At 48.1% G+C, this 25,831-nt stretch overlaps 1 protein-coding gene across 1 annotated transcript in view; it reads left to right on the top strand.

The window, feature by feature from the left end:
• The window catches only part of LOC117362968 (lanC-like protein 3), a 55,948-nt gene continuing 30,117 nt past the window's right edge, over window positions 1–25,831 (top strand). Inside the window, exons 1-3 of the mRNA XM_033950059.1 lie at window positions 1–150; window positions 3,072–3,332; window positions 17,914–17,975. Of these exons, the coding sequence (XP_033805950.1) occupies window positions 1–150; window positions 3,072–3,332; window positions 17,914–17,975 (473 nt within the window). The remainder of the gene's footprint in view (window positions 151–3,071; window positions 3,333–17,913; window positions 17,976–25,831) is intronic.

The following is a 25,831-nucleotide window of genomic DNA, read 5'->3' as shown; positions in this document are numbered from 1 at the left end:
ATGCCGGAATCTTGTAGTTCAGAGTTTGGTCTCCTGGAGGAGACTCTCTCCCTGCTCCGGCTCTATGGCTCCCGCCATGCGTTGTCTCGCTTGGCGCAGAGTGTGGCTGGGGTTCCGAACCTCCCGGATTGTCTCGCCACTTTTACTTGCGTGAGTACTGCGCTTCTTGAGGCCTCTCTTGCAGCGGCCACTAACCGCCTCTCAGAACGTGACCTTGGACCAACAAGATTTGAAAAATAACCAGACAATAAAAGGTAGAAAAACTAATTTTATTTTCTGTTTTGTGATTACAATATGTCAGATTTTAAATGTGTATCCTGCCAGAACGGGTGTTAGACCGCAAACATGAGTTAGGATTTAACAGAGAGAGGAGAAGTCCTTTTTGTTTCTTTATTTTATTTACACCACAGTGCCAGTGTGGTTAGGAGAAGCCAAAGGGGGTGAAAAAGCTATAAAATAAACCCACCAGGATGTTTGAAAAAAAACACCCAATTGGGCAAGAAAATTGAATTGAAAAACCAATTCACTAGGCTGAATCGAATCAAAATTTTTTTTCCCTGAATTGGGCAGCACTAGTTTGTGCTACTGTCTTAGACTTTAGGACCTGGGATTGGGGAGAAATGGCATCCTCAGTACTTTATAATGCAAGTGAAATGAGGATTTGGTCACTTTTGAAGGGTCTGCAGAAGAAAAATAGTGTATAGGCAAGGCTGAGGATGTCAGAGAGTTCAGTTAAAATATGTGCATTATAAGAAAATATAATAATGTGTTTTATAAAGTTTATAAGCATTGCTGGCCTACCCGGTGAGGTGTTCCTAATGGTGATGGTGGTGGCAGCTTGTCAATGTGTTGAGAGGAAGAGGTGGTCTGGGAAATTCTGCTGAGCAAACTCCGGGCTCATTTCTACCCCCCAGGTAGTCCACGCCACTCAACTGGTTCACATACTGAGTGGGGCTTTGGGTGTTGTGCCTGAGTAGTTGTTTTGGGATCTCTTTCAGTGGTTTGTCAGTGTCTCCTTGTGGTCCAAGGAAGGAAACTTTGTTAACCTTAGCGTTGACCTTCAGAATATGTTTGTAACAGTGCTACTTGTGTGGCATTAAGCTATGTAGTGAGCAAAAGTAAAAAAACAGACCTTTGCACATTTTTGCACTATATGGTGGGTGTATGAGGAGATTCACATTTCCTGCACAGCTAAGTCCCTGTGAAGTTATCTTGTGCTGTATTTGACATCTAGCAAGGTCTCTGTTTGGAAGGAAAGAACTAAGCTTAAAAATGAAGTGGCCAGAAGTTATGGTAAAAGCAGATAGCATTGCTGGTTTTAAGAAAGGTTTGGACAAATTCCTGGAGGAAAAGTCCATAGTCTGTTATTAAGACATGGGGGAAGCGTCTGCTTGCCCTGGATCGGTAGAATGGAATGTTGCTACTCTTTGGGTTTTGACCAGGTACTAGTGACCTGGATTGGCTACCATGAGAATGGGCTACTGGGCATGATGGACCATTGGTCTGACCCAGTTAGGCTATTCTTATGTTATGTTCTCATCTGTAGGGGCCTTTGTTTTCACTTATTTTAATGTTGTTGTTTTTTTTTTTTGGGGGGGGGGAAACTTATCAGTGTTTTTTATAATGGGAACAAAAATGGAAGAGAATTAATGGGGGGGGGGGGGGGTTACTAATTTCTTCAGCTAAATAATTAAATCCACATCAACCAGACATAGGAGAACTCACGCACCATTCACACACCCTACAACCAAAATCGTCAAAAGAAAAAAAACTGTTTGACAACCTCCTAGCACTTGACCCCCAACTCTACAACCTATTGACCTTGACCACAGACTACAAAACCTTCAAAAAAGAAATAAAAACCCTTCTATTCAAAAAACACATAAAACTGAACTAACACAATCAGAACTGTCGCAAGCATCACCTGCAACTACTCCATATGTACTTCTGATGTCATGACAATTCAGACATAATTTATGTTATGTTTGGAATAATGGTTATATATATGAGGTTCAATAAAAGAAAATTTTCACTACTTGTTTCTATTCTAACCATTTATTCCGTTTCAATGTTATTACAAAAAATATTTTTTTACATGGGGGTGTGTGTCAAAAAATGATGGGGCCCGGGTGCCACATACCGTTCGTCCTAGAGTCTCCTGCTCCCCACCCGTTGGGAGCAGGTCCAAAGAGCTCTGAGGGAGTTCGGATCGCAAATTCTTCCTGCTCTCTAGTAACTTTTTTAAAGTGTGTGTGTGTGTGTGTGGGGGGGGGGGGGGGTGTAACAACACGTGAGCCAGATCAAAACTTCTAGGAAACCTACTACCCGGAATCCCACCTCTGATCAAGATTAACTTTTTCACCAGACAATACAGCAGAAGAGAAAATAAAACCATGAGTGAATACTTGAAACAGACTGGGACCATGTGCAGCGAAGCTCATCTTCTATTTCCTGCCTGCCCTGCCTCAGCACAGACAGCCGACAGGAAATCTTCCCCGATGTCAGCAGTGACTTAAGCAAAGCCCTGACCGTGCTATGATGGTCCCTATATAAAACCCGCGCTTGTACTTTTTGCACTTATCGGTTGGTGACTGAGCACTTTATTCGCATTTATTGCACTTTAAAAGCACTTGTTGCACTTTCTACATTTTTTTATTCTGGGTTGTTTTTTTTTTTTAAATAATATGTAATTACTAACTTGTGGAGTACTTTTAGCAAGTATTATTGTTGCCCCTGCCTCTTCTCCTTAGAGTATTAATAATCTTTTTCTGATTCTGTCTGGCAGTATTATTACTCTCTCTCGCAGCTCTGGCAGTATTAGCGCCGCACCTGTCAGGGTATTATTAATGCCTTAATTCCGTCTCTTTTTGTTTTTTTTTATTATTATTTCTGCCAATATTATTACCACACCTCCTTCTTTCCTCAGAGTATTATTAATAATCCCATAACTCGGTCTCTTTTTATATCTGACAATATTATTACTCTCTCCCTCGACTCGGTTCTCTCATCTCTGGCGGCATTAGCGTCCCCGCCCCCACCCCCCGCTCGTCTTCCCGCGCTTTCTCCGTCAGGGGAGAGCGCGCGCTGGTGAGCGGGGGCGGCAGCTTGGCTCGCCCTCCTCGCGCCGCCTCCTCCTCGAGGCCCCGCTGCGGGCGGCCGACGCAGAGGCCGAGACCCGCGCCGCTCTCCTGCTGGGCGGGGCCGGCGCCGGAGCATGCCCTCGAGCGCTTCCGCCAGTTGGGCCCCGTCTGCGCGGCTCCGACGAGCTCTTCGTGGGCCTGAGCGGGAACTTGCGCGCCGCCCTGGAGCTGAAGCAGCGGCTCGGAGGCCAGGTGAGGTGGTGGGTGGTGGGGCTCTTCCTTTGGTGTCTGCCACCTCGTCCCCTCTCTCTTTTTTTTAAAATTTTTATTTATCAAATTTTACATCATTATCATTTATACAGATAACAATAAAGAAAGGAAGATCACAAGTAAAAAACAGAACCATAACTATTATTAAGACATTTCACTAACTCCTCAAGTCCACATAGATGGGAGAAAATATCCTAGTAATCATCAATATAATCCTTGATCAAAAATCAACATTAATGGTGCATCAATACTTTAAACTCCAAATATTAATTCCGTGATGTCTAACTAACTTCATTAAGTTGTAAAAATTGTTCTAACTGAATCGAGTCCCAATATACATATTCAATATCTTTAAATTTTATTAAGCATTTGCAATGAAATTTTAAATACCTCGTCCCCTCTCTTGACTTTCATTCAGCCTTTCCCCTATTTGGTCTCTTTCGTGCCTTCTTTTCTTTCATTCTCTCCTCTTCCCTTTCGCCTGTTTTCTTCTTTTCATCTTCCTCTGTTAATTTCTCTTCTCATCCTCTCTTGACCTTCGTTGATTCTTTTCCTGTACAGTCGACGCCGCTTAAGCGCCGGGCCTCCGGACCGCCATGTGCGCTTAATGGGAGTACCACTTTTTATGAATGCTTTATTATATCACAGCTCTCATTCACAATTTACAAAACATTGCATTAAAAACAAAATTGTCCTTGCATATTCTGATTCAGTGTTCGTAACACGCTGGAAACACTCTTAGGGCTAGTATATGTTATTAGCCGTATCTTCCTAATACCCCTGTCACAGTCAAAAAAATGGCAGGGAAATATTGCTATTAAGAGTCCAGTGGAAAATAAAATCTAGTGCAAAAATGTGCAATTTGTGCAAAAAAGCATTTGGTGCAAGTAGTGCGGTAAAGTGCCAAATATCAGATTTATTCAATGCCTGGCCCCCCCCGACCCGAGTTTCGTTTTCTTCTTCAGGAGGGATCTGCTTAGGCCAGGGGTGTCCATTGTCGGTCCTCGAGGGCCGCAATCCAGTCGGGTTATCAGGATTTCCCCAATGAATATGCATTGAAAGCAGTGCATGCAAATAGATCTCATGCATATTCATTGGGGAAATCCTGAAAACCCGACTGGACTGCGGCCCTCGAGGACCGACATTGGACACCCCTGGCTTAGGCGAACTAAACCGGGAACGGCACCGGAACAAGAACAGACCTGTCCTGAAGAAGAACACGAAACTCGGGTCGGGGGGGGCCAGGCATTGAACAAATCTGATATTTGGCACTTTACCGCACTACTTGCACCAAATGCTTTTTTGCACAAATTGCACATTTTTGCACTAGATTTTATTTTCCGCTGGACTCTTAATAGCAATATTTCCCTGCCATTTTTTTGACTGTGACAGGGGTATTAGGAAGATACGGCTAATAACATATACTAGCCCTAAGAGTGTTTCCAGCGTGTTACGAACACTGAATCAGAATATGCAAGGACAATTTTGTTTTTAATGCAATGTTTTGTAAATTGTGAATGAGAGCTGTGATATAATAAAGCATTTATAGTAATTCATCACAGAATATTACTCATTATCTCTCTAGTAGTGTATATCATTTAGTACCACTTTTTAGTCATGAAAAATCACAGTACCCTGTAGTCAATGCAAATAAAACTCTTATTCAGCCAAAAAAAAATACCTGTAAAACAATTCTACATGGTTTAGTTTTAGAATCAGCACTGTTCCGTCTAATGCACATGTGTCAAATACAAGGCCCGTGGGCCGAATCCGGCCTGCCTGGCCTTTTTATGTGGCCTGTGGCAACGTTCCTGATCTTCCCCTTTGAGCCCAGCATGTCCTCCCCTCCGCGCCGGTCTGCCGCCATGCCGGAAAGTCCGCCGGCTTCGGTAGCGACTTGGCAGTACTGTTTGTGGCTCCCTCTCCTGCTCTCCGTTCGCCATGGTCCACCCAGGCGGAAACAGGAAGTTGCGCGTCATTGGAGACAGACCACGGCATGCAAAAAGCAGGAGGAGGAGCCATGCACAGCACTCCCGAATCGCTGAGGTTGGAAGATGGCCCGGCAGCAACATCGGACCGGCGCCGGAGGGAAAGGCACAAAGGGCTGTGAAGAGAGTAAAATGAAGGGAGAGAGGTTGGACCTGGAGTAATGTGGAGAAAGAGGGATAACCGTTGGGAAGAGAAAGGGAGAAATGGTGGACCTGGGGGATGGAGGCAGGCAGGGGGAGAGATGGGATGGGGGGCAGTTGGGAAGAGAAAGGGAGAAAAGTTGAATCTAGAGATGGAAAGGGATGGAGAAATGTTAGGCCTGGGGGTGGAAGGGAGAGAGAGATGCAGCATCTCTTTTTGTTTTCCTTCCATCTCATTGTTCAGCATCAATGGGGGAGGGAAGAACAACAGAAAAGAGACAGAGCAAAATGTTGGACCAAGAGGAGAGAGGAGGAAGGAAATGGGAGGCTGGGAAAGGAGTGAGATGGGAAATAGGAGAGCTACAGAATAAGAGAAGATGGAAAATTGATAGGTAGCTGAAAATTTAAAAAGGAGAAGGATGAGAAAGAGGGTGAGATTTGAGTGGACAGAAGCAGAAAAGAAAAAAGGAGAAAAGTTGAAAGGGAAAAATCAATATGTGGAGACAGGGACTGGAGCAAGAAAGAAGAGGAGAAAAAAAATGGACAGCAGACACTGGAAAGAGAATTAGAAGATAGACAAAATCAGAAAGAGAAACTGGGACCAAAAGCAAAACGACCAGACAACAGAAGGTAGAAAAAATAATTTTATTTTCTATTTTGTGATTACAATATATCATTCATACCCCCCCCATCCAAAGAAGTAAAAAGAACTAAACTACATGACGGCCTCCTAGCCACACAAGCTGCAAGACTGGACAACCAGATCACCAACCTTCTGATGACCACTCCAGACTACAAGACTTTCAGAAAAGAAATAAAAACCACCCTTTTCAAGAAATTCCTAAAACAACAATAACAACACGACCTCTAAAAACCCTTAAGATCTACATCTTACCCCTCAAGCTATTCATTATAACTCATATAACTCTACAATCCTGCAATTCTGTAATTCGGTAATTCTGTAATTCATTGCAATCCTGTAATTCATTGCAACTCCGCTATCCTGTAAATCTATAATTCATTATAATTCTGTTCTTTAATGTAACCTTTTGTAATCCGCCTTGAACCGCAAGGTAATGGCGGAATAGAAATCCCTAATGTAATGTAATGTAATGTAATGTAATATCAGATTTGAAATATGTATACTGCCAGAGCCGGTGTTAGAATTCTGGTCACAATACAACCTAATATCCATCCCCAACCAAGACCCAAACTTCATCCTAGGATGGAATAATTTCAGCAATCAGGTCCTAAATGACATTGCACCATTGAAAGTATGCACGAAAAGACACCGTTTATCAGCCAACTGGTATGATGCTGACCTATCAGCAGTGAAACAAGAAGTACACAAATTAGAAAGAATATGGTGTAAATCAGGAAATGATAATGACAGATACTCTTGGTGACTAAAAGTTAAAGAGTACAAAAGAATTATTAAAGAAAAGTGTTGCAAACATTACGGTACTCCCAAACAATCAACTCTCCTTTGCTGAACAGCAAATAACTCTTCAGAATAATCAACTCCTTATTTGATATAGACTTACATAAAAGTTCCCTCACAGTTCTCTCACTCTCTGCTGCAAATCTAGCCGACTACTTCGCCACAAAAATTCGTAACTTGAAAATATCTCTCGCAACTACAAGCACTGACCCATCAATCAATCTACCTACTCTAGAAAACGAAGGCTCAACTGCTGACATGATCTGGAATCAGTTCGAAAACCCAGATTGGAACCAATTCCTCAAGCTCTACTCTAACTATGCTAAATCCAACTGCCTACTAGATAACTGCCCACCGACTATCATGAAACAGCCCCCCTCCCATTCAAAGTGGAACTTTTCAACTGGGTCTCTCTCTGCTTGTCCACTGGCTACTTCCCGCTGGAACTCGGCCACATCCTTGTGTCTCCAGTTATCAAAAATTCCAAAGATCCAGTCTCTTCAACCGCCAATTACAGACCCATTCCCAACGTACCTCTCTTCCTCAAACTAATGGAAGGTCTAGTCAATCTTGACCTCATGACATACCTAGAGAAGTTTAACATTCTACACGACTCCCAGTCGGGATTTTGCACAAACTACAGTACAGAAACATAGTAGATGACGGGAGATAAAGACCCGAATGGTCCATCCAGTCTGCCCAACCTGATTCAATTTAAATTTTTAAATTTTTTCTTCTTAGCTATTTCTGGGCAAGAATCCAAAGCTTTACTCTGTACTGTGCTAACCGTCTTAGCCTCGTTAACTGATCACCTCTTCCATGTTTATGTTTATGTTTATTTATTCATTTGATGAATCGCTTATCCAAAATTTACTAAGCGATTTACAATAAGATACATGAGCATTTTAAAAAACATATTAATAATATCAAGTACAAGATAAAAACAAACTCATGAACTAACTGACACATAAACATTTTAAGACAAATATAAGTATTTTAAAAGACGTATTAGTAATCTCAAATGCTAAATGAAAAACGGACTCATGAACAGACAAAACACAAAGACACATAATGATAAAAGGGGAAAAGTTACATAATAGATATTTTGAGAAGATAAAAGGGAACATTCAAGGGAGAAACATAAGGTAGGGATGACTTAACTACAGTAAAAAAGTTTTTCTATTAAAGATTAAAAGCATCTTTAAAAAGGAAAGTTTTTAATTTATTTTTAAAAAGACTGAGTTCCTTTTCATTTTTATGTATTGTGGCAAAGAGTTCCAAGTTTGGGGGCCACAATTGAAAACATGTCATGACGTCTGGTACCTACCACCTTTAAAGAAGGGACTGCCAGTAACCCTTGTGTTAACGAACGAAGCGAACGTGATAAATTGTGTAGAATAAGCATCCGATTTATGAATAAAGGTTCATTTGTGGATAAAGTTTTGAAAACTAGCAATAAAATTTTGTATGTTATGCGGTGAGTAATAGGGAGCCAGTGCCCACATGCGCATTACGTATAAACATGCACAATGTCGATAATCAACGTGTGTGATTATACATAACGTGCATGTGGGACGGTGCTCTGCTACATGGGCTCAGGGGTTCTCTAACGTGGTGCGGAAGGCTGGCTAGTGAACGGAAGAGGCATCTCCTTGAAGCGGCGCTGCCTGCAGTTGTAAGTGTTCGTTTATCGGGACGGCGCTCGGTTTGCAAGACAAAAGTTTGCTGAGTGTTTTGCTCGTCTTCCAAAACACTCGCAAACAGTGTTACTCGCAAACCGAGGTTTTACTGTACCTGGAATAGTTTCCATTTCATATCATTGTTATCCTTTTCCTTAACACAGACATGGAGGATTTAACATTAACTGGACAAATAGTCTATCTGTTCAGATGACTGTCAGAGATAAGTTTATTAGGTGCTTTTCAATAATAATAAAATGCTAGAGCGCGCATGCGCTCTCGAAAATTCGTGAGTCCTGGCGCCGTGAGGTGTGCTTCCATGCCTTGGGACCATACCCAAGGCATGGAAATCAGCTGTAATTCTTCCTATTATAAAGGATCGTAAAATTAGTCATGATGACCCTACCAATTACCGCCCTATCGCCAACATTCCGTTTTTAGCAAAAATTACTGAAAGGGTGGTATTCAATCAACTTTCAGATTTTGTCGAATCTACAAACATTTTGCATTCCAATCAAACTGGTTTTAGAAAAAACCACAATACTGAATATTCTTTAATAGGACTGACCACTAAAATTATTTATCATCTTGACCACCATGATTCCGTTATTCTTTTTTCCCTCGATCTCTCAGCTGCTTTCGACACTATCGACCACTCGCTTTTATTGGACCGACTACAAAATATAGGTGTCTGTAATACTTCATTACAATGGTTCACTTCCTTCTTAGCCGATCGTTCTTCAACTGTAAATTTCAACAATGCAAACTCTAAATTATTCTCTCATAATTATGGAATCCCACAGGGCTCCATTCTTTCTCCACTACTATTCAACATTTTTCTTTCACCCTTACTTAGTTTGAGCCAATCTATTGGTTTCACCATTTATGCGTATGCCGACGACATTCAGCTTGTTCATTCATTTAATCCTGAAAACATCAATGAAATACTTGCAATTAATCAAAAACTTGAAAAAATAAAAAATTGGCTCTCACAAAACAAATTAGCATTAAACATCACCAAAACCAAAGCCTTATTTTTTCCAACGAAGCAAGGATTAACACTGTCAGCGCCTTTTCTAATAAGCAACCTACCAATTAACATAGTATCATCACTAAAATTATTAGGAGTCACTATTGATGATAAATTCACGTACCACGAACATATCAGCAATGTGGTAAAATGCTGTTTTTTTCGCTTGTGCCTAATTCGCTCGATGTCTAAATTTCTGGAACCTAAATCATTGAATATCTTAATACACTCTTTGGTCATGTCCAAATTAGACTATTGTAATTCACTCTTATTAAACATTACACAAAAAGAAAAAAAACGTCTACAAATAATACAAAATACTGCAGTTAAAATCATTCATAATGGCAAAAAATACGACCACGTAACACCTTTTTTAATAGACTCACACTGGCTCCCAATTAATCAACGAATAACCTATAAAATATCACTTCTAACTTTCAAAACTCTATTCAATAATGAACCCTTATTTATAGATCAACTGTTAATTCCATATAACTCATCCCGAGCATTAAGATCAACTGCTCTAGGAATACTTACTGTACCTTCCCTAAAGATCATCGGAACCAGACGTCACGACATATTCTCAGTCATGGCTCCCCTTACTTGGAATGCCCTTCCTTTATACATTAGAGAAATCAAAGACCTGAACTTATTTAAATCTAACCTAAAAACTTTCCTTTTTAAAACTTCTTTTAATATTTAAAACCTTCTCACTTATTATTATTTTTAATTTTTTAATCAGCAATTTTAAATAATCCCTCTTTCTTTTTATTCTTAACTTCTCTCAATATGACTTTCTAAACCCCCAACCCTAATGTTTTTTCCTCTATCATATTTTCACTTTCTTCTCCTCCGAGAAACGCAATATGTAACTTTAACCTACTTTACCCCTTCCCATTGTTTCTCTAGTTTGTCTTGAAACTTGAAACTTCTGTGGCAACATTCTAACCTCACGGCGCATGTGGGGGCTGAAGGCGCGCGACTGTTCTCTCTCCCTGTTCTTGGCGCGTCACCGCCCGCCCTCACTCGCCGCTGCCTCTCACTGCACCGTGAGGTGGCAACATTCTAATTGACACCTCATGGCGCTTGCAGGGCCTGGAGGCGCATGCCGCGACTGTGCTCTATATACCTCCCGGCTCCAGCGGACTAGGCAGCACCAGTGGCAGCAATGGTGGACAGCAGCCCCGCTCCGGCCGTTGACTCTCCACAAACCTCCCGGCTCCAGCGGTGTAGGCAGCACTATAAACACGCTGCTTCGCACCCTTCTCTGCCGATTTCCTCTGCCGCGTCTCTGATGACATCATCGGAGACAGACGCGGCAGAGGAAATCGGCAGTAGAAGGCCGCGAAGCAGCGTGTTTAAAGTGCTGCCTACGCGGCTGGAGCCCCGAGGTTTGTCGGCGGTGGGAGGGTCAGGAGCAGGCCAGATCGAGCAGGACAACGGCAGTAAAAGAAGGGGGAGGGGCCGAACGGAGCAGGGAAGAGAAGATAAGAGAAGGGAAAGGGGGGGTGGGGGAAAATGCTGCTACTGCTTCTGCACAGGAAAGGGGAGGGATAGGAGGGAAATGCTGTTGCTGCTGCATAGGGAAGTGGGATGGAAATGCTGCTGCACAGGGAAATGGGGAAAAATGACAGACAGAGACAGCGGAGGGAGGGAGACAGAAAGAAAGAAAGACACAGGGGCAGGGAGAGGGACAGAAAGACAGACAGAGAAAGGGGGCCAGAGAGAGAGTCAGCGGGAGAGGGAAAGGGGACTGCTTTGGGGGGAGGGGTGTGCTTGGGGCAAACAGCTTTGCTTTGGGGGGAAGACAGAAGGGGCCATGGAGAGACAGGGAGAGGGAAAGGGGGCTGCTTTGGGGGGAGGGGTGTGCTGGGGACAGGCAGCTTTGCTCTGGGGGGTGAAGACAGAAGAGGGCCTTGGAGAGACATTTGGGGGGTAGGTGGGTGCTGGGGACAGACAGCTTTGCTCGGGGGGGAGGGGGAGACAGAAGGATACAGACAGTGGCCAAGGAGAGAGAGATAAAGAAACACAGACAGACAGACACATTTATTCTAGCACCCGTTAATGTAACGGGCTTAAAGACTAGTAAGAACATAATAGCCTTACTGGGTCAGACCAATGGTCCATCAAGCCCAGTAGCCTACTTTCGCTCCTGCCTGTGCAGAGTCGCTACCTAATTGGCTACTGGGAGTTCTCTCGGTAGCCAATTAGCTAGTGGCTCTGCACGGGCAGGAGCAAAGGAAAATAGTTCCTGTTACGATTTACTGCTGGACCACCAGGGATACTAAAGGTCACGGGCAGAGCTGTTAGAAGCAGCCAACCAGCTAGCGGCTCTGTACGGGCAGGAGTGAAGGAAGGTCACTCCTGCTATGATTCACCGTAGACCACCAGGGAAACTAAAGGTACATGGGAAAGGTGGCAGGAAGATAACAATAAATAGAATCGGCTGGGACAGGAGGAGGAAGAAGGCTGGATGCAGAGGAGCGAAGGAGGGGGAACAGGGTACAGAGCCTGGCAGGGCAAGGCACTGTACTTGAATATTAAATACCCCCTCCCCCCAGTTTATATTCGTGTCAACCTTTTTTTCTCCTTTTGTTTTTTTTTTTTGGGGGGGGGGGGAAGGTTACCTCTTTATATTCAAGTATATATGGTATTATCCCAGGACAAGCAGGCAGCATATTCTCACATGTGGGTGACGTCATCCACGGAGCCCCAGCGCGGACAGCTTTTCAAGCAAACTTGATTGAAGTTTCAAGTTTGCACACTGCACCACGCATGTGTGTGCCTTCCTGATCCACTAGAGGGCGCATACCCTCCTCATGGTCCTCAGTTCTTAGTTTTCCGCTGAGCCAGAAAGACCTTGTCTCTCTTCTCTGCGTTCTTCTAAGTGCCTTTCTGGCACCGCGGCTTCTTTATTTTGTAGGGAGTCGCTGTGCGTTTGTTAATTGATCGTGTATTTCTTTGTTTCAAAAAAAAAAAAAAAAAAAAAAAAAGGACTTTTTATTGTGTTTTTCCTCCGGCAGGCCCTTCTTGGGCCTCAGCCATGCGGCCAGGCCTCATTTGCCTGCAGCTGTATTTTCTTCTTCCCTGGCCTCTCTCTGGGCTCACCTCGTGTGAGCAGAATGGCCGGGACCCTCTTTCCTTCGTTGGAATCGGACTGTGCAGCTTCGATCCCCGGTAAGTTTTTCTTTCTTTCTTTCTTCTAGGTGCGTTACCTCGGTAACGCCACCGGCTGAGTCTCAGGCATTCCAGGCATCGAGTGCGATCGTGCCCGCCTCTACGAGACCTTCAAAGCGTGCCTCCTTTCATGGGAATACTCATATCGAGGTTGCCCTTATGGAGTGCACTGCTGCACCTTTATTACCAGTTTCATTGGTACGGTGCCGACTTCTGAAACTCGATGTGCCTCGACGTCGACTGGAGCTTCGTGCCTCGACGTCGACTGGAGCTTCGTCCCTCGACGTCGACTGAGGCTTCGTGCCTCGACGGAGGCTTCGTGCCTCGACGTCGACTGAGGCTTGGTGCCTCGACGGAGGCTTCGTGCCTCGACGGAGGTTTGGTGCCTCGACGGAGGCTTCGTGCCTCGACGGGGACTGTGTGCCTCGACGTCGACGGGGGGTTTCGTGCCTCGACGGAGGCTTGGTGCCTCGACGGAGGCTTGGTGCCTCGACGGAGGCTTGGTGCCTCGACGGAGGCTTCGTGCCTCGCCGTCGACTGAGGCTTGGTGCCTCGACGGAGGCTTGGTGCCTCGACGGAGGTTTGGTGCCTCGACGGAGGCTTCGTGCCCCGACGGAGGCTTCGTGCCCCGACTGAGGCTGCGTGCCTCGACGGAGGCTTGGGGCCTCGACGGAGGCTTGGTGCCTCGACGGAGGCTTGGTGCCTCGACGGAGGCTTGGTGCCCCGACGGAGGCTTGGTGCCCCGACGGAGGCTTCGTGCCCCGACGGAGGCTTCGTACGTCGGCGGAGGCTTCGTGCCTCGACATCGACGGAGGCTTCGTGCCTCGACGTCGACGGAGGTTTCATGCCTCGACGTCGACGGAGGTTTCGTGCCTCGACGTCGACGGAGGCTTCGTGCCTCAACGGAGGCTTCGTACCTCGACGTCGACGAAGGTTTCGTGTCCTCGACGGAGGCTTCGTGCCTCGACGGAGGCTTCGTGCCTCGACGGAGGCTTCGTGCCTCGACCTCGACGGAGGCTTCGTACGTCGACGGAGGTTTCGTGCCTCGACGTCGACGGAGGTTACGTGCCTCGACGTCGACTGAGGCTTCGTGCCTCAACGGAGGCTTCGTACCTCGACGTCGACGAAGGTTTCGTGCCTCGACGGAGGCTTGGTGCCTCGACGGAGGCTTCGTGCCTCGACCTCGACGGAGGCTTCGTACGTCGACGGAGGTTTCGTGCCTCGACGTCGACTGAGGCTTCGTGCCTCAACGGAGGCTTCGTACCTCGACGTCGACGGAGGTTTCGTGCCTCGACGTCGACTGAGGCTTCGTGCCTCAACGGAGGCTTCGTACCTCGACGTCAACGAAGGTTTCGTGCCTCGACGTCGACTGGGGGCTTGGTGCCTCGACGTCGACTGGGGCCTGGTGCCTCGACTGAGGCTTTGTGCCTCGACGTCGACTGCGGCTTGGTGCCTCACCACCGCCTGAGGCCTTGTGCCTCGACGTAGTATGCGGCTGGGTGCCTCGACGTCGTCTAAGGCTTTGTGCTTTGATTTTCTGACTCAATGTCGACTGGGGCTTGGGGTCTCGATGTCGACTGAGGCTGTGTGTCTTTGTACCTTCAACGTCGGCTGCGGCCGTGTGCTCCGTGTCATTTGACGCTGGTGCTTTGACGTCGCCTGATGCTTGTGCCTCGACGTCGACTGAGGCTGAGGGCCTCATCGTCGGCTGGAGCTCGGTGCCTCGTCGTTGCCGAGGCTTCGTGCCGTCGACGGAAGCTTTGTGCCTTGACGTCACTTGGGCCGTTTTACCTCGGCAGCGGCTGAGGTATTGGGCCTCGGCGTCGACTGCGGGTTTGCGCCTCGGCGTCTCCAGCTCCGGTTTGAGAGGCTTCCCCGCTTTCTCTTCGGTTCATTCCGGGCAGCCGTGACGGAATCTTGTAGTGCGGAGTTTGGTTTCCTGGAGGAGACTCTCTCCCTGCTCCGGCTCTATTGCTCCCGCCATGCGTCATCTCGCTTGGCGCAGAGTGTGGCTGAGGATCCGAACCTCCAGGGTCGTCTCGCCGCTTTTACTTGTGTGAGTTCTGCGCTTCTTCAGGCCTCTCTTGCGGTGGCCACTAACCGCCTCTCAGACCGCGACCGGTCCTTCGCCCCTTGGGACGCCTCCAGCTAAATCCCGTCTGCCTTGGTGGGTTGGTCTCCTTCTCCGAAGGGGCCCTCTGGATACCTTTCTTGTGTTATCTCGGCCTCCTTCGCAGCAGCCGCAATAGCTGCAGCAGCGCCGGGTTAGGGTTCAGCCGCCGGCTTCGGCGACTCCTGGCCGTCCTTTTGACTATTCTCGCATAGCCTCTGGGTTGCTCCCCTTCTGGGGATTCCTCCCCTCCCTTCGGGAGGGGTGTCTCTGTGTCTACGCACCGGGAGTATTGCCTCTCTTCTGTCGGTGGGCATTCCCATCCTCCCTTCTGCGTCTAGTCCTGGCCCTTCGTGACCTGCACTAGTTTCTAGTACGGGAGTGGGTCAGACTCTGCCCACCCCGGTCTCGGGAGTCCGTCGGGGCGGACCTGGACCCAGTTTGTCTGCGCTCCTTCTTGTCTCGGCCTCAGGGGGAGGCCCTTGTTTGTTTATGCCGGAAGGTGGCCCCTCGGTCCGCCTCCGGTCTTTTCTGCCTCGGCAGGCTGCCTGTCGGCGCTTGAGTCAGCTGGTGTCTCAGCGGTCTTCGGCCTCGGCTGAGCTGTTGCTGATCCTTTTTGGATCAGGGGTCTCCACGGTGATGTCCCGCTGTTCGTCTGGTTTCATCTTCGTGTTCCCCGCTGGACCCGAGCATCTCAGTGATGGCAGGATCGGGATCCCGCTTCCCAGCACATTGTGGTGCCTCCCTCCTGGACACGCTCGTTTCGTTGGTGGGCCACCACTTCGTATCCCCGCATCAGAAGGTTCTGCCGATGGACTCCTCGGCATGGGCTTAGGGGTGCACCTCGACGGCCTTCGGACTCAGGGTCCTTGGTCGGGTGCAGACTGTCGCAGCCGCATCAATCTGATGGAGCTCCGGGCCATTTACAATGCCGTGGTGGATTTTCGTTATGAGTTGCAAGATTGCGGGGTCCTGGTGCGTCCCGACATCTCGGTGGCGTTATTTCTGTGACCAAGCCAGGGTGTACAGGTTCCCTGTTACTTTGCAGGGAAGCCCTTCGTCATTGGCAGGGGACGTTACACCACTGCTTCTTTCTTCGGGCGGTGTTTTTCCAGGGCGTGCAGCATTGTCTGTTGGACACGTTGAGTCGCCCTTTTCGACCGCATGAATGGTTGCTCCATTCTCGGACTCTGCGGCATGTGGTTGTTCGGTGGGGAACCCAACAGGTAGTTCTGTTCGCTTCGCCCCTCACTCACTGGTTGCCTCGATATTGCTCGAGGATGTTCTCCTGGGTTCGCATCGAGGAGGATGCTTGCCTTCTCGATGGAATGGGCAGGTTCCTCTATGCGTTCCCTCCCTTTACTCTGATTCTCGGGTCTTTGATACACCTCCTGTCGGTCTGCGCCACCAGGATCTTGATGGCTCCTCTGTGGCCCTGGCGGCCATGGTTCTCCCTGCTCCTCCAGCGTGTCAGGGAGACTCAGCTTCTACCTATGTTCCCGTCTCCGCTGTCTCAGTGTTGCGGTTTCTGTTGCATTCCAATCTGCAGTCTCTACACTTATCAGCTTGGTTTCTCGCAACGTGCCTCCCTCCTTCTGTTTCTCTCAGTCGGTGGGGGTGTTCTCGAGGCCTCTCGAAAGATCTCCACTCGGCAATGCTTTTCCCAGATATGGTCCTGATTTGCTGAGTGGTGTGCTGAGCACCGCATGGATTCGCTCTCTGCCTCCTTGCCTTCAGTGCTGGATTTTCTGTTGCACTTGTCTCGGTCTGGTCTCAAATCTACATCTATTCGAGTCCACCTCTGTGCTTTTGCTGCCTTTCTTCGGCCGCTAAATGGGACGCTGCTCTCCGTCCACCAGATGGTTTCCCGTTTTATGAGGGATTTCTTCATTGTACATCCCTCCGGTGGTTTGGGATCTTTGTGTGTTCCTGGCTCAATTGGTGATACCTCCATTTGATTCCATTGATGAAGCTCTTTTGAATTACTTCACCTGGCAGGTGGGTTTCCTGGTTGCTCTCACGTCTGCTCGCAGAGTCAGTGAGCTGCAAGCTCTGGTTGCGGACCCGTCTTTTCCTGTATTTCATCATGACACGGTGGTCCTGCGTACTCAACCCCAGTTCTTGTCCAGGGTGGTTTCGGACTTTCCTTTCGATCTTTCCATTGTTCTTCCGGTCTTTTTTCCGAAGCCCCACTCGCCTCCTAGCGAGGTGGCGCTTCACACAATTGACTGTCAGAGGGCGTTGGCTTTTTGTCTTCAACGCACTCAGTCTCCTTGGACGGTTCCTCAATTCTTTTTGTCCTTCGACCCTAATTGGTTGGGACGCCCAGTTTCCAAGCGCACCTTGTCCAACTGGTTGGCTGCTTGTTTTTCCTTTTGCTACGCTCAGGCTGGTCTCGCGCTGCAATGTCGAGTCACGGGACATAAAGTCCGAGCGATGGCGGCTTCTGTAGCTTTCCTCAGGTCGACGCCTATCGAGGAGATTTGCAAGGCTGCCACTTGGTCTTCGGTTCATACTTTCACCTCCCACTACTGCCTGGATACTCTGTCCAGGAGCGACGGCCGGTTTGGCCAGTCGGTTTTGCGTAATCTGTTTTCTTGTATTGCCAACTTCCCTCCGTCCCTTTTTGGTTAGCTTGGAGGTCACCCACATGTGAGAATATGCTGCCTGCTTGTCCTGGGATAAAGCACAGTTACTTACCGTAACAGGTGTTATCCAGGGACAGCAGGCAGATATTCTCACAACCCGCCCGCCTCCCCGAGGTTGGCTTCTTTGCTAGCTATCTGAGGACCATGAGGAGGGTATGCGCCCTCTAGTGGATCAGGAAGGCACACACATGCGTGGTGCAGTGTGCAAACTTGAAACTTCAATCAAGTTTGCTTGAAAAGCTGTCCGCGCTGGGGCTCCGTGGATGACGTCACCCACATGTGAGAATATCTGCCTGCTGTCCCTGGATAACACCTGTTACGGTAAGTAACTGTGCTTTTTCTTCTGTAGGACATCCACTCTTTTGGCCAGATGTATCACCCAGATCTTAGGCAGCTTGTCAGCAGCATCATGTAAGATTCATTATCCCAGGACAAGCAGGCAGCATATTCTTAACGCATGGGTGACGTCACCGACGGAGCCCCGGTACAGACCTTTTTAACTAGAAAGTTCTAGTTGGCCGCACCGCGCATGCGCGAGTGCCTTCCCGCCCGACGGAGGAGTGCGTGGTCCCCAGTTTCTTCGTTTCCGCGGAGCGAAGAAGACGCATGTGTTTTCAACGGCCGTTGAAAAACTAATTTTTGCCTTCCCGCTCGCGTATTTTCTCTCTTTTTTCCTTTTTTCTTATCGGATTCCCTTTATTTTTGTTAAAAAAAAACAAAAAAAAAAACGTCGAGTTTTCTTTATTTTTTCAGGCCAGCACCGGCGGGGCCTGTAGCCACCATACAGGCCTCCGGATTCAATTTTGCGGAGGCCGTGTTTCCCTTCATGCCCCCTCAACCGGGTTTTAAGAAGTGCCAGCGGTGTGCACGCCCGATCTCCCTCACCGACCCACACAATTGGTGCCTCCAGTGCTTGGGTCCAGAGCATCGGGCTGACACCTGCACCCGCTGTGCTACGCTTAAAAAGCGTACTTTGAAAAATTGGCAGATCCAGCAAAATATTTTATTTGGTACCGGATCTGCCATGGAACCGGCTGCGACGTCGACGGCACCATAGAAGTCGGCACCGACGACATCGACACCACCGGACCCTTCCTCGGGGTCGTTGAGCCCAGGTAAGCCAGCTAAGAAGCCTCCCACTTCCCTTGAGCGCCCTCCTGCCACGGTTGCGACACCGGCCCTCCCGGCACCGCACCGGCCCCGCAAACGCTCTGCTCCGATCTCGGTGAGTGCCTCATCATCGGCCTCCTCATCGCCGGAGCGTAGAGCGGCACCTATGGTACCGAAGAAGAAAAAAGCGGTACCGGTGCCTCCCCTGGACGACCCATCGCGGCCATACTCCAAACACAGTTACAGGAGCAGCTGCAACAACAGCTCCAACAACTTCACTCTTTTGGCCAGATGTATCACCCAGATCTTAGGCAGCTTGTCAGCAGCATCATGTAAGATTCATATTCCCAAAAATACCTCTCATAGTAACAAATACTAATATAATGTGCTTCTTGCTGCCAAGATTGTTTTATGTGCCAGTTATGTTATTTACTGATTAACAAATACTAGTTCAAGCATGGCCTATTGGCAGAGATAAAGAACGGGCTGGATAAGTCCCTAGTATGCTTTCATAACCCCACTACTGCACTTTGGGATCTGTTTTCTTAAGATAAGAGGTGACCACCCATGCATGCAGTTATGACAGTGATGAGTTCTAACACCCATCTCATATAGCTCTATTCTTAACTAGTTTAAGAAGAAGGACAACAAGTCTTGTCCTTTTTTTGCCCTTCCCTCATCCTTCTATCATCTTCACATTCTTCTCACTTTCCAGAGATATTTCCTGGCTATACTGATTTTAGACACTTAAGACTCTAGGATAATATATTTTCAAATTTGTCACCTTATGTTTTGCTGTATAGTCTCCAGACAAAGGACTGTTAACTGCAGTAACAGTAGGCACTTGGTTCTAAGTGCCAGTGAATCATGTCTAATTTTGAAAGAATGTTGATAATGTTTTATGCTTATTGCTATCAATGATATTGTTCTGTAGCGCCTGGTAGACAGGTAAAGTCCTTACGAATGGTTTTGCCCCCCTCTACTCATCTCTCGTCCAAGTCCCCAGGGTGTCTTGGGATGAGTATTTTTGCCCAGAGGAGCAAGATGTTATTGATGAGGACCAGGGCCCTTGGGGAGATTTCCTGGATCCTCTTGGGGAGTCGGATTCCGCCAGCGAGGGGTTCGAGCACCCCCTTGCTGGCGAAGATGCGTCTGTGGTGCGCATTTTTCAGCGGGAAGAGCTTCATGAACTAATTCTTCAGGTCTCCTCAGTTTTGCACTTTGAGGACACCATGTTGGTGCCCTCGCGTACAGTGGACCCCTTGCTTAAGGGGATCCGCTCTGCTTCCCGCTCTTTTCTTATGCATCAGGATATTTGGGACATTATGCTTGCACAGGGGCAGGTGCCGGAAGCTCCCTTTCTTTTTGCTTGCTCCATGGCCCACCTGTATCCCATTCCTGAAGGGGATAGGGACACTGAAGTCGCCTGTGGTGGAGGCGGTGGTCTCAGCCATCTCTAAGAGGCATACCGTGCCTGTTGAGGGTGGTGTGGCCTTGAAGGACCCGGAGGAGTGTTGGAGTCCCTCATTAAACAGTTTTGATATGACAGCTCTGTCAGTCCAGGCAGCAGTGTGTGGCGGGCTGGTGGCTCGGGCGTGTTTTCGCTGGGCCGAGCATGTGCTTGACAGTAAATCTGAGGATTGGGAATTGCTCAAGTGCGAGGTGGCAAAGATTGAATTGGGTGCTTCTTATCTTTCAGATGCCATGTATGACCTCTTGCAAGCTTCTGCCAAGTTGTTGGCGTTTGCAGTTGCTGTACCTTTTGGCTTCGCGCTTGGTCGGCAGATTCGGCATCCAAAGCTAAGTTGACAAAGTTTCCTTTTAAAGGATCTTTCTTGTTTGGTGAGGACCTGGACATGTTGGTTCCCAGACTCTCACTGATTCTAAAGTGCCTCGTTTATCTGAAGATAGGCCTAGGCCGCTGGTTTGAGGTGGGGCTGCTGGTGGGCGTTATTTCTGCAGCTTCCGCCCTGGTTGAGGGGCTGCCTCTTTTCAATCTCATGGGCTCTCTAAAGGCAGGTTCTTCCAGCGCATACAGTCCTTGCATTCAGTCCTTTCGTGGGGCCTGCTGGGGTGCGGGTAGTGCCCCTGCCACCCGTTCTGCACAATGATTCCTTGCCGGTGCACGTCTTGGTTCCGGTGGGCGCCTGGCTGAAGAATTTTTATCCAAAGTAGGCAGACATCACGTCTGATCAGTGGATTCTGGAGGTGATTCAGGACGGTTATGCTTTGGAGTTTGCCCGTTCCTTGCCAGACCGTTTTCTCGCTTCTCCCTTGCAGATGGCGTGGAAGCAGCAGGCCTTTTGCCAGACCCTTCAAAGATTGTTAGATCTCCACGCGGTGGTTCCACTTCCCCCACAGGAGTAGGGCACAGGTTGGTACTCGATTTACTTTGTGGTGCCAAAAAAAGAAGGGGCCTTTTGGCCCATCCTAGGTTTGAAAGAGGTCAACAGGGCTCTTCATGTTCCTTCCTTACGCATGGAAACTCTGTGGTCTGTGATTCTGGCGGTTCAGCCAGGAGAATTTCTGACCTCTCTAGATCTGACCGAGGCCTTTTTGCACATTCCTATTTGGGCCTCCCATCATCGCTTCATGAGATTTGCGTTCTTGGGGCAACACTGTCAGTTCTGTTCACTTCCCTTTGGTCTGGCCACAGCTCCGCAGACATTCACCAAGGTGATGATGGTTGTCACAGTGGCATTGCGAAAAGAGGGCATTCTAGTTCATCCCTACCTGGACAACTGGCGAAGTCATTCCAGGAGAGCACCCGGGTCACAGCTCAGGTGGTGGAGTTTCTGCAGTCGCAGGGATGGGTAGTCAACCTTTCCAAGAGCCGGTTGTCTCCATCTTAGCGCCTGGAGTATCTAGGAGTGCTGTTTGACACCTCCTTGGGGAAGGTTTCCTTCCAGAGGCCCGGGTAAGCAAATTGCAATTTCAGATTCGCCTGCATATGGCGACCTGGTATCCTCGGGCGCAGGATTTCCTCCAAGTCTTGGGGTCGATGGCGGCTTCCCTCGATGTGGTGAGGTGGTCTCAGGCCCACATGCGTCCTCTTCAGTATGCTCATCTTCGGATGTGGTCACCTCAGAGGCACAGTCTGGATCATCCTGTTCCGTTTCCGGGCTTGGCTCGGTGCAGTCTTCGTTGGTGGCTCCAGACCTCCCATCTTGTACAAGGGGCGAGTCTGGTACAGCCACAGTGGATGGTGCTGCTCATGAATGCCAGTCTTCTCGGTTGGAGAGCTCAGTGTCTAGGTCACTCAGCTTAGGGCACCTGGTCCAGGGAGGAGGCTTCTTGGTCGATCAATGTCTTAGAAACCAGAGCCATCCATATGGCGCTGTTAGCCTTCCAGTCCTTTATGATGGGCAAGTCAGTCAGGGTTCTTTCAGACAAATGCCACGGCGGTGGCCTATGTCAATCATCAGGGGGGCACCAGGAGCACTTTGGTGGCACAGGAGGCAGCTCTGGTCATGGTCTGGGTGTAGTCTCATCTTCAGGACATATCAGTCTCCCACATAGCTGGAGTGGAGAATGTTCAAGTGGACTTCCTAAGTCGTCATGTGCTAGATCCTGGAGATGGTGTCTATGTCCCGTGGCCTTTCAGTTGATAGTGCAGTCTTGGGGTCAGCCCCTCATGTACTGGATGGCCACAAGTGTCAATACCAAAACACCCTGTTTCTTCAGTCGTTGCAGAGATGGTCAGGCCGAGGGCCTGAATGTTCTGGTTCAACCATGGCCAACAGAGGGGCTGTTGTATGTGTTCCTTCCGTGACCATTAGTGGGCAGAGTTCTCCACATAGTGACATAAACACACTCGAGAAATGGGCTGCGACATGGCAGATGAGGTTCAACGTGGATAAGTGTAAGGTGATACATGTCAGTAACAAAAATCTTATACATGAATACAGGATGTCCGGGGCGGTATTTGGAGAGACTCCCCAGGAAAGAGACTTGGGAGTACTGGTCGACAAATTGATGAAGCGTCCCCGCAATGTGTGGCGGCGTCAGTGAAAAGGGCAAACAGAATGCTAGGAATGATTAAGAAGGGGATCACGAACAGATCGGAGAAGGTTATCATGCCGCTGTACCGGGCCATGGTACGCCCTCACCTGGAATACTGCATCCAGCACTGGTCACCATACATGAAGAAAGACACAGTACTACTCAAAAGGGTACAGAGAAAAGCGACTAAAATGGTAAAGGGGCTGGAGGAGTTGCCTTACAGTGAGATATTAGAGAAACTGGGCCTCTTCTTCCTTGGAAAGAGGAGACTGAGGGGACATGATAGAAACATTCAAGATACTGAAGGGAATAGACTTAGTAGATAAAGACAGGTTGTTCACCCTCTCCAAGGTAGGGAGAACGAGAGGGCACTCTCTAAAGTTAAAAGGGGATAGATTCCGTACAAACGTAAGGAAGCTGTTCTTCACCCAGAGAGTGGTAGAAAACTGGAACGCTCTTCCGGAGGTTGTTATAGGGGAAAACACCCTCCAGGGATTCAAGACAAAGTTAGACAAGTTCCGGCTGAACCGTAATATATGCAGGTAGGGCTGGTCTCAGGGCACTGGTCTTTGACCCGAGGGCCGCCGTGTGAGTGGACTGCTGGGCACGATGGACCACTGGTCTGACCCAGCAGTGGCAACTTCTTATGTTCTATCTATACTGTCAGTTCTTTTATTATAGCACAGTTACTTACCGTAACAGGTGTTATCCAGGGACAGCAGGCAGATATTCCCACACATGGGTGACGTCAGCAACGGAGCCCCGCAGCGGACAGCCTCGAAAGCAAACTTGCTTGAAGATCTCGAACTTTCGAGTGCTGCATCGCGCATGCGCGCGTGCCTTTCCGCCCGAACTAGGGGGCGCATCTCCTGTGAGGATCCTCAGTTCAGATACCAAGCCAAGAAGCCAACCAGGGGAGGTGGGCGGGTTGTGGGAATATCTGCCTGCTGTCCCTGGATAACACCTGTTACGGTAAGTAACTGTGCTTTATCCCAGGACAAGCAGGCAGCATATTCCCACACATGGGTGACCTCCAAGCTAAGTAAAAAGGGAGGAGGGAAGTTGGCAATTTACGAAAAAAGATTTTGCAAAACAGATTGGCCAAAATGGCCATCCCTCCTGGATAAAGTATCCAGACAGTAATGAGAGCTGAAAGTGTGAACCGAGGACCAAGTGGCAGCTTTGCAAATTTCCTCAATAGGAGTTGATCTGAGGAAAGCAACAGAAGCCGCCATAGCTCTAACTTTGTGGCCCGTCACTCAACCTTGTAGAGGAAGACCAGCCTGAGCATAGCAGAAAGAAATGCAAGCAGCCATCCAGTTGGAGATGGTACGCTTCGAGACAGGACGTCCCAACCTATTTGGATCAAAAGAAAGGAAAAGTTGAGGAGATATCCTGTGAGGTTGAGTACGTTGAAGATAAAACGCCAACGCACGCTTACAGTCCAAAGTATGTAGAGACGCCTCACCAGGGTGAGAATGCGGCTTAGGAAAAAATACTGGCAGCACAATAGATTGATTGATATGAAAATCAGACACTACTTTAGGTAAGAATTTTGGATGTGTACGTAGAACCACCTTATCATGGTGAAAAACCGTGAAAGGCGGGTCCGAGACTAAAGCTTGCAACTCACTGACTCGACGAGCCGAAGTGAGGGCAATCAAGAAAACAACTTTCCAAGTAAGATATTTAAAATGAGACAAGTCAATAGGCTCAAACGGAGGTTTCATCAGTTGAGCCAGAACAACATTAAGATCCCAAACCACAGGAGGCGGTTTAACCGGTGGATGGAGATTAAAAAGTCCCTTCATAAAACGAGCAACCAGAGGATGTGCCGAGAGGGGTTTCCCATCCAAAGGTTGATGAAAAGCAGCAATGGCACTAAGATGAACTCTAATAGAGGTGGATTGAAGACCAGACTGAGATAAATGAAGCAAATAATCCAGAACTGAAGTCAAAGGGGAAGATTTTGGTTGAAGACTATGATTGGAACACCAAGTTGAGAACCTGGTCCACTTTTGACCATAACATTGATGAGTGGACGGCTTTCTGGACGCCAGAAAGACATCCTGAACAGACTGAGAGAATTGAGAAGGATCAGTCAAGTGGAAAGGAACCAAGCCGTCAAGTGAAGAGACTGCAGGTTGGGATGAAGTAAAGACCCCTGACTCTGAGTGAGCAGAGAAGGAAAAACTGGTAGAAGAAGAGGTTCCCTGATGCTGAAAAAAACATAGTAGATGACGGCAGATAAAGACCCGAATTGTCCATCCAGTCTGCCCAACCTGATTCAATTTAAAAAATTTTTTTTAATTTTTTTTCTTCTTAGCTATTTCTGGGCAAGAATCCAAAGCTTTACCCGGTACTATGCTTGGGTTCCACCTGCCGAAATCTCTGTTAAGACTTACTCCAGCCCATCTACACCCTCCCAGCCATTGAAGCCCTCCCCTGCCCATCCTCTACCAAACGGCCATACACAGACACAGACCGTGCAAGTCTGCCCAGTAACTGGCCTTAGTTCAATATTTAATATTATTTTCTGATTCTAAATCTTCTGTGTTCATCCCACGCTTCTTTGAACTCAGTCACAGTTTTACTCTCCACCACCTCTCTCGGGAGCGCATTCCAGGCATCCACTACCCTCTCCGTAAAGTAGAATTTTCTAACATTGCCCCTGAATCTACCACCCTTCAACCTCAAATTATGTCCTCTGGTTTTACCATTTTCCTTTCTCTGGAAAAGATTTTGTTCTACGTTAATACCCTTTAAGTATTTGAACGTCTGAATCATATCTCCCCTGTCTCTCCTTTCCTCTAGGGTATACATATTCAGGGCTTCCAGTCTCTCCTCATAAGTCTTCTGGCGCAAGCCTCCTATCATTTTCGTCGCCCTCCTCTGGACCGCCTCAAGTCTTCTTACGTCTTTCGCCAGATACGGTCTCCAAAACTGAACACAATACTCCAAGTGGGGCCTCACCAATGACCTGTACAGGGGCATCAACACCTTCTTCCTTCTACTGACTACGCCTCTCTTTATACAGCCCAGAATCCTTCTGGCAGCAGCCACTGCCTTGTCACACTGTTTTTTCGCTTTTAGATCTTCGGACACTATCACCCCAAGGTCCCTCTCCCCGTCCGTGCATATCAGCTTCTCTCCTC

This window comes from Geotrypetes seraphini, chromosome 6 (genome assembly GCF_902459505.1).
Source record: "Geotrypetes seraphini chromosome 6, aGeoSer1.1, whole genome shotgun sequence".
Taxonomy (NCBI): domain Eukaryota; kingdom Metazoa; phylum Chordata; class Amphibia; order Gymnophiona; family Dermophiidae; genus Geotrypetes; species Geotrypetes seraphini.
This window is presented reverse-complemented; position numbering and strand designations above follow the sequence as displayed.